We start from the raw sequence: 17,500 nt of genomic DNA, 5'->3' as shown, positions 1-17,500 counted from the left end.
GTGCATCTATCCATCATAAAAGTGCATCTATCCGCCATAAAAGTGCATCTATCCATCATAAAAGTGCATCTATCCGCCATAAAAGTGCATCTATCCATGATAAAAGTGCATCTATCCATGATAAAAGTGCATCTATCCATGATAAAAGTGCATCTATCCATCATAAAAGTGCATCTGTCTGCCATAAAAGTGCATCTATCCATCATAAAAGTGCATCTATCCATCATAAAAGTGCATCTATCCATCATAAAAGTGCATCTATCCGCCATAAAAGTGCATCTATCCGCCATAAAAGTGCATCTATCCATCATAAAAGTGCATCTATCCATCATAAAAGTGCATCTATCCATCATAAAAGTGCATCTATCCATCATAAAAGTGCATCTGTCCGCCATAAAAGTGCATCTGTCCATCATAAAAGTGCATCTATCCATCATAAAAGTGCATCTATCCATCATAAAAGTGCATCTATCCGCCATAAAAGTGCATCTATCCATCATAAAAGTGCATCTATCCATCATAAAAGTGCATCTATCCATCATAAAAGTGCATCTGTCCGCCATAAAAGTGCATCTGTCCATCATAAAAGTGCATCTATCCATCATAAAAGTGCATCTATCCGCCATAAAAGTGCATCTGTCCATCATAAAAGTGCATCTGTCTGCCATAAAAGTGCATCTGTCCATCATAAAAGTGCATCTATCCGCCATAAAAGTGCATCTGTCCATCATAAAAGTGCATCTGTCCGCCATAAAAGTGCATCTGTCCATCATAAAAGTGCATCTGGGTGGTTGACGTGACGCTACATTTTTGTGTTCATGGTGACAAATATAAATAAAAATATATAATATTTAATTAAAATATCTGTTGTTATATACAGTTTAATCTTCCAGAACTAATACATCTGTAATTAATGAGTATTATAATTCAAATATGTAAATATTTAGTTTTAAACATGACATTTGTCCACTGGCGTGACTGTCCGGGGTAGCGTTGCTTATCTTAAAACTACCGTAATTAAATTAAAAATAAGTCCAAATACATTAAAATACTTGAATAGATGTTATAGCGGTGTTAACTTAATGAAACTAAAGGTTATAAATCATAAGGTCCCCATTTAAAATAATTGTGACGCATTACATTTTGTCCGCAAAACTGGTGTCCACCTGGTGTGACGCCATTCTGTAGATATAAAACAGGCATTAATTTGGGCACCCTATTACTGAGAGGGGCCCTTCTTCATCCAGGAAGTACAGTAGACCTCACTGGAGTAGGCTACATGGACTGCCCACAAGGTGAGTCCTGTTTCAAATATTTTCATAATATTGCTATTTCCTTGCACTGTTGGAAATGGGATCCATTATGCAGTCCTTTGGTGTGACATAATCTAAGTATTGATCTGAAAATTTTCATCAATTTATATTGATTGACTATTGAAAATAATGTAAACCTTAACACTGTTAGTCAGGATTGAAGACTGTCTCTCATATAACTAGGCTGCAAACTGGCCTTGATCTTGAAAATGTCCACTGGTGTGACAGCACTATCCTATAGTGTGACATGAAATCAGCGTCACACTGGTGGAAATGGCTGTCACACCAGTGGACGTAAACATTCTTTGTTCCTATAAAATAACCAAAATCGGACAGAAATCACACACACAAAACAGATATATTTGAATCCTGCATTTATTAGCTTCTTGAATCAGATGAAAAGATGTGTTTAGTTGTGTTTGTAGCTCAGAATGAGGAACTATACACAGACAGCGTCATTGCATTAGAACAGCCTTATGGTCTGGTTGGTTCACGTGAGATGATTGACAGCTTTAGAAACTAATCATATCATGCTGATTTCATAGCTGATGCGAATCAGGAAGAGGAGAGTCATCGCTAGCTCAGTTAGCTGTTTTAAGCAGGAGGGCAGGGTTTCATAAAATATTGAAGCTTCTCCCGGGCGCCGCCATTGATTAGCAGACCATCACCTGCTGTTAGCATCCCATTGACTCCCATTCATTTTGGTGTCACTTTGACAGCGAATAACTTTACATCTGAGGCGTTTAAAGACTCCATTTGTCCATTATTTATTACTAAAGAAACACTAAAATGTATAAATGGCTCCATTACCTTGTATCTTACATTATGGCCCCTTGTATCTTACGTTATGGCCCCTTGTATCTTACGTTACGGCCCCTTGTATCTTACGTTACGGCCCCTTGTATCTTACGTTACGGCCCCTTGTATCTTACACTATGGCCCCGTAGATGCAGTTTTTGTAAAAATAGGCTAACGATTGCGTCATAACCACGCAACTCTCTGTCGCACAGTAGAGAATTACCGAATGGACAGGAGGAGAAGCTCGCGGGCAATCGGGGGGACGTGGAGGCAAAATGACAAAATAATTAATCAGAATACTTAGCAAAAGTTTCTCCTGCTCCTAGCTCATGGACAGCTCCTACTTACACTCTTCGTCTCTGCAAGTTTTGGAAGGGAATGATTCAGATTTCTCTTGGCACAGCTACTAGAAGACAGACGGTTTGCTCACGTCACATCTACGTCGTCAAGCTCAGTTTGAGTCTGCGCAGTACACTCGACCACCAGGAAGTGAGAGCTTCTAATTGACTTCACTTGTCTCCGTTGAATCCAATAGGGTCGCTGTGTCCAGTTTATATACTGTCTATGGTTTTAAGCTCTTGAGATCGCACATTTCAATGGGATATGAATATAAATGTTATGGGGACAGATTAGGCGATACCGCCCAAAATTGCGTACTTTTACATATGTGTAATTATCTTAAAAACTGTTAATGATAGAGAGGTGCGGTCTTGTTTGCCGCATTTCTCAGATTCCACTGAAAACAGTGGTATCCAGTTTGTATATACACTTCCTTGTTGCGTAATACCACTGCATAAAAAGGCCAATGAAATCGATGTTTGTTAGGCAGATTCCACGCGCATCGTTTATTCTTCTTTCTTCTGACTTTATTGTACAAAACACATTTGAACTTGGAGTTGTAACTTTATTTTAATGATTTTTTAAAATTATTTGAACAAGAAATAATAAATGTGACTTTGTACAAAACAGGGGCATACCGGTACTTTTTGTTGTCCAATGGTGTGACGAAATGTCCTGTGGTGTGACAAACTGAATTATAAGTGGAAAAGTCCTTTAAATGCACAAATTTATGTAAAAGGTGTTGAATAGTATAATAATGATATCATCACTATGCACATATAAGGATGGATTGAAGCTTCATTAGGTTTTATACTAATTATATTGAATATAATCCAGGCGTTTGGGTAAAGTCCCTATGTGTACATCTTATAGTGGGATAATAACATGATTGTGAATTTTTATTGGTTACTTTTGATGTGGGAATGTAATAAGGACAAATTGATAAGGATTGTGCATATTTGTCTTATCTGTCACACAATCTCTGAATTAAATATTAACATAAAAAATGTTGTCACACCGGTGGACAATATTTGGGACTACCACACAAAAAAGTTAATAAAATGCTAAATAAATAAGGAATTAGAAAGGGACACATTTAGTTTTGAGTTATTCACATATTAAGCAATATAATTATAAGACATTTGACATACATTTTAGAAATATTTTTTTTTCCACTTTGGATTTGAGTTCACGTCAACCACCCATCTATCCATCATAAAAGTGCATCTATCCATCATAAAAGTGCATCTATCCATCATAAAAGTGCATCTATCCATCATAAAAGTGCATCTGTCCATCATAAAAGTGCATATATCCATCATAAAAGTGCATCTATCCATCATAAAAGTGCATCTATCCGCCATAAAAGTGCATCTATCCATCATAAAAGTGCATCTATCCATCATAAAAGTGCATCTATCCATCATAAAAGTGCATCTGTCCATCATAAAAGTGCATATATCCATCATAAAAGTGCATCTATCCATCATAAAAGTGCATCTATCCGCCATAAAAGTGCATCTATCCATCATAAAAGTGCATCTATCCATCATAAAAGTGCATCTATCCATCATAAAAGTGCATCTATCCGCCATAAAAGTGCATCTATCCGCCATAAAAGTGCATCTATCCATCATAAAAGTGCATCTATCCGCCATAAAAGTGCATCTATCCATCATAAAAGTGCATCTATCCATCATAAAAGTGCATCTATCCATCATAAAAGTGCATCTATCCGCCATAAAAGTGCACCTATCCATCATAAAAGTGCATCTATCCATTTTAAAAGTGCATCTATCCATCATAAAAGTGCATCTATCATCATAAAAGTGCATCTGTCTGCCATAAAAGTGCATCTGTCCATCATAAAAGTGCATCTATCATCATAAAAGTGCATCTATCCATCATAAAAGTGCATCTATCCATCATAAAAGTGCATCTATCCATCATAAAAGTGCATCTATCCATCATAAAAGTGCATCTATCCATCATAAAAGTGCATCTGTCTGCCATAAAAGTGCATCTATCCATCATAAAAGTGCATCTATCCGCCATAAAAGTGCATCTATCCATCATAAAAGTGCATCTATCCATCATAAAAGTGCATCTATCCATCATAAAAGTGCATCTATCCATCATAAAAGTGCATCTATCCATTTTAAAAGTGCATCTATCCATCATAAAAGTGCATCTATCCATCATAAAAGTGCATCTGTCTGCCATAAAAGTGCATCTATCCATCATAAAAGTGCATCTATCCATCATAAAAGTGCATCTATCCATCATAAAAGTGCATCTATCCATCATAAAAGTGCATCTATCCATTTTAAAAGTGCATCTATCCATTTTAAAAGTGCATCTATCCATCATAAAAGTGCATCTATCCATCATAAAAGTGCATCTGTCTGCCATAAAAGTGCATCTATCCATCATAAAAGTGCATCTATCCGCCATAAAAGTGCATCTATCCATCATAAAAGTGCATCTATCCATCATAAAAGTGCATCTATCCATCATAAAAGTGCATCTGTCCGCCATAAAAGTGCATGGATGCACTTTTATGGACTCAGGACAGAAACGGCCATTCACTGCCATTATAAAGCTTGGAAGAGCCAGGACATTCTTTTATATAACTCTGATTGTATTCGTCTGAAAGAAGAATGTCATATACACCTAGGATGACTTGAGGGAGAGTAAATCATGGGCTAATTTTCATTTTTGGGTGACCTATCCCTTTAATAAAGTGTTATAAAATCCCCCCCAGCTGTCCTCTGATTGGCCGCTGGTCTGACGGAGCAGTGATGCGGCTGCTGATGGTGCTGATGGAGGTCTAGGCGTGGGATGTTACGCTGGACGGTGCACCTGGAGGGCGGCCCGCGGCGGGTCAACCACGCGGCGGTGGCGGTCGGGCACAAGGTGTACTCGTTCGGCGGGTACTGCTCGGGGGAAGACTACGACACGCTCCGGCAGATCGACGTGCACGTCTTCAACACCGGTGAGGGACAGACCTGCCACTCACACTCATATGCAAATCAGCTCAACACGATATTCAAATTCAGATGAAAGTCTCATGTGTCAGTCTGACTCTGAACACATGACATCACATGCATTATATTATAGCTGAGCATCACTCTCACTTTGACACACTCATCTCTGACTAATAACAGAATACTTCTTAAATTGTAACATTGAAACAAGCGTTTCCGGTAACACTTTACTATAAGGTTCATTACATTATTCGAACAGCTGGATTTTTATTAAGTAACATTAACAAAGATTAATAAATACAGTAACAAATGTACTGCTCATTGTTAGGTCATGTTAGTTAATACATTAACTAGTGTTAACTAGACATGTGCCGGTATTCGGTAATGCGATAAATCGCGGTAATGAATATGCACGATATTGTTATCACGGGCACTTCAGAATACCGTAAAAAATAATAGATCAGAATTTAGATTTTTAGAACGTGCATTATCTTATTTTCCACCAACCGCTTGAACAAACACTGCGTATATGCTGCGCGAAACACGTGCGCACTCTGATGTAAACTCTAGTCTAATGTAATGAATCCTCACATGGAGAAGAAGCACGGCGGAAAGAGGAACGCTGCCGACGATTCATCCCCCTTCTAAAAGCAGGGCTGCCAACTCTACGCATTCAGCGCCAGACTCACGCAATCGACACTTTTCACACGCTCTCACGCCACACATCCATTTTCTCACGCAGAGAAAAATCACGGAGCAAAGAGGACACTGACACCGACAGACTAGACAGAGCAGGTTACTTTTGATATGAGAACAATTCTCAGCTCTCAGGTTCTGTCCATTTTATTACGAAATTCAGACAATAAATACCGTTTTGGTGCTTGTAAATGTGACGTGACCGATCGCTGTAGCGCCTCAGTTCAAGTAAACCGATCATCTGCTACTTTTTATTTAAAGATACAGTACAACTTACCGAAAGGTATTTATGCCTCATACATAATATCGATCAATCAGTGTTTTCAGCCACGGAAAGAGAACGTTACATTTACCTCAGGAAAGCCATTTAATGACCAGCACGTTAGTTGACTAGAAAAAATATAGAGAGGAGTATTTAGCTAAATATGTGCACTATATTACATATTTATTCTATTTTTACTTGTGTCATTACATAATTGTTATTATAATGAAAACCGCATTATATTTAATTTAATTTGATATTTTTAACCTTTAATAATACCAGCTGATAGGGCGCTCTGTATGTTTACAGCATTATGTGAGATGTATTTTTTCTTAAGAATTGAAATCTTGAAAATTGTGTTAAGCAATAATACAAACAGTAGCCTACCAGTCATTGTACCATGTAAACATTGTAACATGTTGTAACTAAACTTAATACAATTCTGTTTAGTTACCAAATGTTGATCACAATTACACCTATTGTGATGCAAGTTGTTTTTTTTACTTCCCCCCCCAATCCATCCGTTTCTCTTGTGCAATTAAAATATCGTGATAATACCGTATACCGTGATAAAAGCTCAATCAATTAATCGCAGCATGAAAATTTTATACCGGTACATGCCTAGTGTTAACTAAAGAACCTTATTGTAAAGTGTTACCGCATTTCTTGTGAAGATGCTTTGAAACAATGTAATAGTGGAAAGTGCTATACAAATAAAGTTTAATTGAGTTAAACTGAATGGTGTCTTTGAGGTTTGCTGGATCCGTATGTGAGCGTCTTGTGTGTGTGTGTGTGTGTGTCTGATTTGTATGTGTGTGAGCATCTCATGTGAGCGTCTTGTGTGTGTGTGTGTGTGTGTGTCTGCGAGCGTCTCATGTGCGTGTTTGTGTCGGCAGTGTCTCTGCGCTGGACGAAGCTGCCGCCGGTGCGCACCGGAGGACGAGAACACACTCGGGAGGTTCCCTACATGCGCTACGGACACACCGCTGTCCTGCTGGACGAGACCATCTTCATCTGGGGTGGCAGGAACGACACAGAGGGCGCGTGTAACGTGCTGTACGCCTTCGACGTCAGTAGGTGGCGCTCTTGCAGACTCTCTCAGTCTCACGCAGACTCACTCTTACTCATGCAGACTCACAAAGACTCATGCAGACTCATGCAGACTCATGCAGACTCATGCAGACTCATTCAGACCCACGCAGACCCACGCAGACTCACGCAGACTCACGCAGACTCACGCAGACTCTCGCAGACTCTCGCAGACTCTCGCAGTCTCTCGCAGTCTCTCGCAGTCTCTCTCAGACTCTCTCAGACTCACGCAGACTCTCGCAGACCCACGCAGACTCTCGCGGACTCTTGCAGACTCACTCTTACTCATGCAGACTCACTCTTACTCATGCAGACTCACTCTTACTCATGCAGACTCTCGCAGACTCATTCAGACTCATTCAGACTCACTCAGACTCACGCAGACCCACGCAGACTCTCGCAGACTCTCGCAGTCTCTCGCAGACTCTCGCAGTCTCTCTCAGACTCTCGCAGACTCTCGCAGTCTCTCGCAGACTCACTCAGACTCACTCAGACTCTCGCAGACTCTCGCAGTCTCTCTCAGACTCTCGCAGACTCTCGCAGACTCTCGCAGTCTCTCGCAGACTCACTCAGACTCACTCAGACTCACTCAGACTCTCGCAGTCTCTCGCAGACTCACTCAGACTCTCGCAGACTCTCGCAGACTCTCTCAGACTCACTCAGACTCTCGCAGTCTCTCGCAGACTCTCGCAGTCTCTCGCAGACTCACTCAGACTCACTCAGACTCACTCAGACTCTCGCAGACTCTCGCAGTCTCTCGCAGACTCACTCAGACTCACTCAGACTCTCGCAGACTCTCGCAGACTCTCGCAGTCTCTCGCAGACTCACTCAGACTCACTCAGACTCTCTCAGACTCTCGCAGACTCTCGCAGTCTCTCGCAGACTCTCGCAGTCTCTCTCAGACCCACGCAGACTCTCGCAGTCTCTCGCAGACTCTCGCAGTCTCTCGTAGACTCTCGCAGTCTCTCTGACTCTCGCAGTCTCTCGCAGACTCTCGCAGTCTCTCGCAGACTCACTCAGACTCACTCAGACTCTCGCAGACTCTCGCAGTCTCTCTCAGACTCTCGCAGTCTCTCGCAGACTCTCGCAGTCTCTCGCAGACTCTCGCAGTCTCTCGCAGACTCACTCAGACTCTCGCAGTCTCTCGCAGACTCTCGCAGTCTCTCGCAGACTCACTCAGACTCTCGCAGACTCTCGCAGTCTCTCACAGACTCACTCAGACTCACTCAGACTCTCGCAGTCTCTCGCAGACTCACTCAGTCTCTCGCAGACTCACTCAGACTCACTCAGACTCTCGCAGACTCTCGCAGTCTCTCGCAGTCTCTCGCAGTCTCTCTCAGACTCTCTCAGACTCACGCAGACTCTCGCAGACCCACGCAGACTCTCGCGGACTCTTGCAGACTCACTCTTACTCATGCAGACTCACTCTTACTCATGCAGACTCACTCTTACTCATGCAGACTCTCGCAGACTCATTCAGACTCATTCAGACTCACTCAGACTCACGCAGACCCACGCAGTCTCTCGCAGACTCTCGCAGTCTCTCGCAGACTCTCGCAGTCTCTCTCAGACTCTCGCAGACTCTCGCAGTCTCTCGCAGACTCACTCAGACTCACTCAGACTCTCGCAGACTCTCGCAGTCTCTCTCAGACTCTCGCAGACTCTCGCAGTCTCTCGCAGACTCTCGCAGTCTCTCGCAGACTCACTCAGACTCACTCAGACTCTCGCAGTCTCTCGCAGACTCACTCAGACTCTCGCAGACTCTCGCAGACTCTCTCAGACTCACTCAGACTCTCGCAGTCTCTCGCAGACTCTCGCAGTCTCTCGCAGACTCACTCAGACTCACTCAGACTCACTCAGACTCTCGCAGACTCTCGCAGTCTCTCGCAGACTCACTCAGACTCACTCAGACTCTCGCAGACTCTCGCAGACTCTCGCAGTCTCTCGCAGACTCACTCAGACTCACTCAGACTCTCTCAGACTCTCGCAGACTCTCGCAGTCTCTCGCAGACTCTCGCAGTCTCTCTCAGACCCACGCAGACTCTCGCAGTCTCTCGCAGACTCTCGCAGTCTCTCGTAGACTCTCGCAGTCTCTCTGACTCTCGCAGTCTCTCGCAGACTCTCGCAGTCTCTCGCAGACTCACTCAGACTCACTCAGACTCTCGCAGACTCTCGCAGTCTCTCTCAGACTCTCGCAGTCTCTCGCAGACTCTCGCAGTCTCTCGCAGACTCTCGCAGTCTCTCGCAGACTCACTCAGACTCTCGCAGTCTCTCGCAGACTCTCGCAGTCTCTCGCAGACTCACTCAGACTCTCGCAGTCTCTCACAGACTCACTCAGACTCACTCAGACTCTCGCAGTCTCTCGCAGACTCACTCAGTCTCTCGCAGACTCACTCAGACTCACTCAGACTCTCGCAGACTCTCGCAGTCTCTCGCAGACTCACTCAGACTCACTCAGACTCTCGCAGACTCTCGCAGTCTCTCGCAGACTCACTCAGACTCTCGCAGACTCTCGCAGTCTCTCGCAGACTCTCGCAGTCTCTCGCAGACTCACTCAGACTCACTCAGACTCTCGCTGTCTCTCGCAGACTCTCGCAGACTCACTCAGACTCTCGCAGACTCTCGCAGTCTCTCGCAGTCTCTCGCAGACTCACTCAGACTCACTCAGACTCTCGCAGTCTCTCGCAGACTCTCGCAGTCTCTCGCAGACTCACTCAGACTCACTCAGACTCTCGCAGTCTCTCGCAGACTCTCGCAGTCTCTCGCAGACTCACTCAGACTCACTCACTCTCGCAGTCTCTCGCAGACTCTCGCAGTCTCTCGCAGACTCTCGCAGTCTCTCTCAGACTCTCGCAGTCTCTCGCAGACTCTCGCAGTCTCTCGCAGTCTCTCGCAGACTCACTCAGACTCTCGCAGTCTCTCGCAGACTCTCGCAGTCTCTCGCAGACTCTCGCAGTCTCTCGCAGACTCACTCAGACTCACTCAGACTCACTCAGACTCTCGCAGACTCTCGCAGTCTCTCGCAGACTCTCGCAGTCTCTCGCAGACTCTCGCAGTCTCTCGCAGACTCACTCAGACTCACTGACTCTCGCAGACTCACTCAGACTCTCGCAGTCTCTCGCAGACTCACTCAGACTCTCGCAGACTCTCGCAGACTCTCGCAGTCTCTCGCAGACTCACTCAGACTCACTCAGACTCTCGCAGTCTCTCGCAGACTCTCGCAGTCTCTCGCAGACTCACTCAGACTCACTCAGACTCTCGCAGACTCTCGCAGACTCTCGCAGTCTCTCGCAGACTCACTCAGACTCACTCAGACTCTCGCAGTCTCTCGCAGACTCTCGCAGTCTCTCTCAGACTCTCGCAGTCTCTCGCAGACTCTTGCAGTCTCTCGCAGTCTCTCGCAGACTCTCGCAGTCCCTCGCAGACTCACTCAGACTCACTCAGACTCTCGCAGACTCTCGCAGACTTACGCAGCCTCACTCATTAACTAATTTTAACAAACTTTATTGTAAAGTATGACCATATTTCTAAAGAATGCACAAAAGCATTTCTATTTGTTCCACCGTTTCATCTTGTTTTTTCTTGATCATGATTTAATTTTCACACACAAAAACAAGAGTTTCTCAGATCAGCTGCAGCATCAGTGTAACGTCAGTGAGTAATGATGTTACACTGATCCTGATGAAGAGGAATCCTCCTCATCCTCCTCGAGCGACACACACGATACACTCAGAAGAACCCAGTGGAGTTGGAGAGCGTGACTGGGGTCCGATGGTGTTTGTGTCACTGGCTCTGGTTGTGTGTTTCTCCTGCTAATGCTTGTTCTGTTCTCAGATCAGCACCGATGGTTCACCCCCAAGATCTCCGGAACGGTTCCGGGCGCCAGAGACGGACACTCGGCCTGCGTTCTGGGAAAAGCCATGTTCATCTTCGGTGGATACGAGCAGCTGGTGTGTGTGTGTGTCTTCAGTGATGAACTTCAGTGCTAACATGATGAACCTGTGTTTGAGACGTGTGTGTGTGTGTTTGTGTTCTCAGGCCGACTGTTTCTCCAATGACATTCACAAGCTGGACACCAGTAGCATGTGCTGGTCACTGGTCAACGCCCGGGTGAGTGTGTGTGTGTGTGTGTGTGTCTGTGGACACCAGTAGCATGTGCTGGTCACTGGTCAACGCCCGGGTGAGTGTGTGTGTGTCTGTGGACACCAGTAGCATGTGCCGGTCACTGGTCAACGCCCGGGTGAGTGTGTGTGTGTGTGTGTGTGTGTCTGTGGACACCAGTAGCATGTGCCGGTCACTGGTCAACGCCCGGGTGAGTGTGTGTGTGTGTGTGTGTGTGTGTGTCTGTGGACACCAGTAGCATGTGCTGGTCACTGGTCAACACCCGGGTGAGTGTGTGTGTGTGTGTGTGTGTGTGTGTGTGTGTGTGTGTGTGTGTGTGTGTCTGTGGACACCAGTAGCATGTGCTGGTCACTGGTCAACACCCGGGTGAGTGTGTGTGTGTGTGTGTGTGTGTGTGTGTGTGTGTGTGTGTGTGTGTGTGTGTGTGTCTGTGGACACCAGTAGCATGTGCTGGTCACTGGTCAACACCCGGGTGAGTGTGTGTGTGTGTGTGTGTGTGTGTGGACACCAGTAGCATGTGCTGGTCACTGGTCAACACCCGGGTGAGTGTGTGTGTGTGTGTGTGTGTGTGTGTGTGTGTGTCTGTGGACACCAGTAGCATGTGCTGGTCACTGGTCAACACCCGGGTGAGTGTGTGTGTGTGTGTGTGTGTGTGTGTGTGTGTGTGTGTGTGTGTGTCTGTGGACACCAGTAGCATGTGCTGGTCACTGGTCAACACCCGGGTGAGTGTGTGTGTGTGTGTGTGTGTGTGTGTCTGTGGACACCAGTAGCATGTGCTGGTCACTGGTCAACACCCGGGTGAGTGTGTGTGTGTGTGTGTGTGTGTGTGTGTGTGTGTGTGTGTCTGTGGACACCAGTAGCATGTGCTGGTCACTGGTCAACACCCGGGTGAGTGTGTGTGTGTGTGTGTGTGTGTGTGGACACCAGTAGCATGTGCTGGTCACTGGTCAACGCCCGGGTGAGTGTGTGTGTGTGTGTGTGTCTGTGGACACCAGTAGCATGTGCTGGTCACTGGTCAACACCCGGGTGAGTGTGTGTGTGTGTGTGTGTGTGTGTGTGTGTGTGTGTGTGTGTGTGTGTCTGTGGACACCAGTAGCATGTGCTGGTCACTGGTCAACACCCGGGTGAGTGTGTGTGTGTGTGTGTGTGTGTGTGTGTGTGTGTGTGTGTGTGTGTGTCTGTGGACACCAGTAGCATGTGCTGGTCACTGGTCAACGCCCGGGTGAGTGTGTGTGTGTGTGTGTGTGTCTGTGGACACCAGTAGCATGTGCTGGTCACTGGTCAACACCCGGGTGAGTGTGTGTGTGTGTGTGTGTGTGTGTGTGTGTGTGTGTGTCTGTGGACACCAGTAGCATGTGCTGGTCACTGGTCAACGCCCGGGTGAGTGTGTGTGTGTGTGTGTGTGTGTGTGTGTGTGTGTGTGTGTGTGTGTCTGTGGACACCAGTAGCATGTGCTGTTCACTGGTCAACGCCCGGGTGAGTGTGTGTGTGTCTGTGGACACCAGTAGCATGTGCCGGTCACTGGTCAACGCCCGGGTGAGTGTGTGTGTGAGTGAGTGAGTGCGACATTTAGCGAGTGTGTGTGTTTACGGTCTGCTGCCACTAGAGAGAGCCGTGGAGCTTCATCTCGCCTGTACTCTGTTCTGTACTCTGACTGTGTGTGTGTGTGTGTGTCCTCAGGGAACTCCGGCTCGATGGAGAGATTTCCACTCTGCCACGATCATCGGCTCGAAGATGTTTGTGTTCGGCGGACGAGCGGATCGATTCGGGCCGTTTCACTCCAACAACGAGATTTACTGCAACAAGATCAAGATCTTCGACACCGAGACCAACAGCTGGATGAACACAGCGTCCGCCCAACTACTGCCTGAGGGCCGACGGAGCCACTCCGCCTGTGAGACACACACACACACACACACACACACACACACACACACACTAACACAGCGTCCGCCCAACTACTGCCTGAGGGCCGACGGAGCCACTCCGCCTGTGAGACACACACACACACACACACACACACACACACACACACACACACTCACTCTCTCTCTCTCTCTCTCTCTCTCTCTCTCTCTCTCTCTCTCTCTCTCTCTCTCTCTCTCTCTCTCTCTCTCTCTCTCTCTCTCTCTCTCTCTCTCTCTCTCTCTCTCTCTCTCTCTCTCTCTCTCACACACACACACTCTCACTCACACACACACTCTCACACACACACACACTGTTAACACTGTTCTTGATTTCCCTCTGACAGTTGCTTATAATGGAGAGCTGTATATATTCGGTGGTTATAACGCTCGTCTAGATCGACACTTCAACGACCTCTGGAAGTTCAACCCAGGTGATTCTCATCATTCTCACACACACACACACACACACACACACACACACACACACACACACACTGTAACTGTTCTGGGGTCATGTGTCACGGGCAATATGATGGAATTCTCTCTGCAGGTTTAATGGATTGTGTTGTTTTGTCAACAAGTATTTCATTTGACCACCTGTTTCCATGGCAACCTATTGATGCTGTAATGAGGTGTGTCCATATAAGGCACGTGTGTATGAGCGTACGACTCAGATCACAGATGCTCGAGGCCCTTCTGCTGAGATCACACACACAGCATAGATAAGGCAAACCCTGGGCTCTTGTGTTCCTCAGTGGAGTGTGTCAGTGTGTGTGTGTGTGTGTGTGTGTGTGTCAGTGTGTGTCCATCAGTACTCCGCACACACTGTTCACCTGCTCGTCCTTCAGCCAGTGATGTGTGTATGTGTGAGTGTGTTGTGTGTGTGAGAGAGAGAGAGAGAGAGAGAGAGAAAAAGAGTGTGTGTGTGTGTGTGTGTGTGTGTGTGTGTGTGTGTGTGTGTGTGTGTCCATCAGTACTCCGCACACACTGTTCACCTGCTCGTCCTTCAGCCAGTGATGTGTGTGTGTGTTGTGTGTGAGTGAGAGAGAGAGAGAGAAAAAGAGTGTGTGTGTGTGTGTGTGTGTGTGTGTCCATCAGTACTCCGCACACACTGCTCACCTGCTCGTCCTTCAGCCAGTGATGTGTGTGTGTGTGTGTGTGTTCAGAGGCGTTCTCCTGGAGGAAGGTGGAGCCGAGGGGTAAGGGCCCGTGTCCCAGGCGGAGGCAGTGCTGTTGCATGGTGGGAGATCGCATCATACTCTTCGGGGGAACCAGGTGAGCTCAGCGCATCACTCACATGACATCATTCATCACATGACATCATTCAACAGTCACACACAGTTTTAAAATGAAATTTTAAAAGTTTAAAATTCTACCTGTTTGTATTTAGTTTATATACTTAAAATTATTTACTAATTATCTTTAGTGCATCAGGGTGGCAGAACACTACATTTCCCAGAATGCATTATCTGTCTTAAATTACTTCAGTAAATTTTGAACTTTGAATTACAATCCAGTTAAACTTCCTGTGTGTTGTGGCCAATTCACATTCTCACTTACTCATGAATGGAAGGGAGCCGATTCTCTACTGTCCTGATTGACATGTGGTGTGTGTGTGTGTGTGTGTGTGTGTGTGTGTGTGTGTGTGTGAGACGTCGTACTGAAGCTCATCCTGTACAAGCGTTATATTGAGGAAGCCGTCAGATTCCCTTTCATCCCGAGAGCGAGAGACTCTGGTCTGATGGCCTGATCCCGCTAGCAGAGTAATGATCCTGCTAGTGTAATGATGATCTGCTAACAGCGCTAGTGTAATGCTAACAGCGCTAGTGTAATGCTAACTTCGCTAATGTAATGATGATCTGCTAACAGCGCTAGTGTAATGATCTGGCTAACAGCGTTATCAGACGCGTCCCGCTGGGTCCTGGTCCTGATCCGCAGTCGGGATTATCCCGGTGTGCTCCACAGCGGCTGATAGGGAAGATAGCGTCCTAATTAGACGCCCGCTCAGCCGGTGAAACGCACTGCATTGTGGGATCTGTCAGACAGCAGACGACTGCAGGATCCACACACTCATGAGTTTAAGGCTGGTCAAGATAAGACAGATTCAGGACAGCACTTTCACAACACGCTTTATCTCAGAGCTGTACAGAAAATCATGATGCTAATGTTTATAATGTCTGAATATCTTCATGCCTTATAGCGACGAGTTCTGTATGTGTGGACACTCTTATCCAACTTTACTTTATTATTATCCACGTTGTGTAAGATTGTCATTGGCTTCACAGTGCATATACATCACCGCATAAATACACATAAGAAAACATGCAATACACAATAAATAAAAAATCAATAAAAAAGTCAGTCCCTAACCCGTTAGATGATCGCAGCACTGGGCTGTAACTGGGCACTGGATAACTGGGAAATAAAGAGCTGGTCCATAATATAGTAACAGTTTGTGATGCAAATCATGCAGTTTAGTGTATAGTGCTTTGCATTGTGGGACTGTTGACTGTTTTTAATCGGAGAATTTATTATTTTTTATAATTTTCTCTCCCACTGACTGAACTATTTTTGCTGTTTGAATCACTGACTGTGTTTTGAACTGGACTAATTTTGTTTCTTTTTTGTTGCCTATTTAGTATTTAGTGGCTGGACAGTTTTTGAACTGATTTGTTTTTGTTTTTCTTCTTTCCTCTCGAACCAAAAGTACGTGTTGGAACACTTGAATTTGCGTTTCCGTTCAATTATATTGAATCTTTGCTGCATTTAAAGGAGTTTTGTTGCATGAAGAAGCTGTAAAGCACAGACGTCTTTAAGCCCGCCGGCCCGTGAGAGTGTGTGTGTGTGTGTGTGTGTGTGTGTGTGTCTGCTCTTAAACTCTTGAAGTGCTCCAGTTAAGCAGGATTATCTGCCGTACGGAGACTAATGTTTGAGAGCAGAGTGAAACACTTTTGGCTCATTTATTTGTGTTTCCCTGTGGGATCAGAGCAGGATTTCCTCCCAAGAGTCATGATTTCCTGTGTGAGACAGCATTAGCAGATCACACACACACACACACACACACACACACACACACACACACACACACACACACACACACACACTCCTGACAAAACAAGTCACATGTCATGAGGGTTTCTGAAACAAACCTGAGCTGCTTCCATCTGTCGTTTATGCACATTTTGGGATATTGCATGAATAATTTTGTTGTGCTGAGCACATGTGATGGAAACGGTGTTTTATTCCCAGTGTTTGGATGGAAACTGTGTTTTATTCCCAGTGTTTGGATGGAAACTGTGTTTTATTCCCAGTGTTTGGATGGAAACTGTGTTTTATTCCCAGTGTTAGGATGGAAACTGTGTTTTATTCCCAGTGTTTGGATGGAAACTGTGTTTTATTCCCAGTGTTTGGATGGAAACTGTGTTTTATTCCCAGTGTTAGGATGGAAACTGTGTTTTATTCCCAGTGTTTGGATGGAAACGGTGTTTTATTCCCAGTGTTTGGATGGAAACTGTGTTTTATTCCCAGTGTTTGGATGGAAACTGTGTTTTATTCCCAGTGTTAGGATGGAAACTGTGTTTTATTCCCAGTGTTTGGATGGAAACTGTGTTTTATTCCCAGTGTTTGGATGGAAACTGTGTTTTATTCCCAGTGTTAGGATGGAAACTGTGTTTTATTCCCAGTGTTTGGATGGAAACGGTGTTTTATTCCCAGTGTTAGGATGTGGAACGGTGTTTTATTCCCAGTGTTTGGATGGAAACGGTGTTTTATTCCCAGTGTTAGGATGGAAACGGTGTTTTATTCCCAGTGTTTGGATGGAAACGGTGTTTTATTCCCAGTGTTAGGATGGAAACGGTGTTTTATTCCCAGTGTTAGGATGTGGAAACGGTGTTTTATTCCCAGTGTTAGGATGTGGAACGGTGTTTTATTCCCAGTGTTAGGATGTGGAACGGTGTTTTATTCCCAGTGTTAGGATGTGGAACGGT

General features: G+C 45.4%; 1 protein-coding gene across 2 annotated transcripts in view; it reads left to right on the top strand.

Annotated features, from left to right (window-relative positions):
- The window catches only part of klhdc3 (kelch domain containing 3), a 48,218-nt gene that overhangs the window by 2,558 nt on the left and 28,160 nt on the right, over positions 1-17,500 (top strand). For both annotated transcript variants that reach the window (XM_084391763.1, XM_084391764.1), the window contains exons 2-8: positions 5,215-5,445; positions 7,292-7,468; positions 11,320-11,435; positions 11,524-11,595; positions 13,288-13,501; positions 13,859-13,945; positions 14,681-14,789. In XM_084391763.1, coding sequence (XP_084247889.1) covers positions 5,292-5,445; positions 7,292-7,468; positions 11,320-11,435; positions 11,524-11,595; positions 13,288-13,501; positions 13,859-13,945; positions 14,681-14,789 — 929 coding nt within the window. In that variant the 5' untranslated portion in view covers positions 5,215-5,291. The remainder of the gene's footprint in view (positions 1-5,214; positions 5,446-7,291; positions 7,469-11,319; positions 11,436-11,523; positions 11,596-13,287; positions 13,502-13,858; positions 13,946-14,680; positions 14,790-17,500) is intronic.

The sequence above is a fragment of the Rutilus rutilus genome (genome assembly GCF_951802725.1).
Source record: "Rutilus rutilus genome assembly, chromosome: 20".
In the NCBI taxonomy this organism is placed as follows: Eukaryota; Metazoa; Chordata; class Actinopteri; order Cypriniformes; family Leuciscidae; genus Rutilus; species Rutilus rutilus.
Note: the sequence above shows the minus strand (reverse complement) of the source record. Positions and strands in the feature narration are given on the sequence as shown.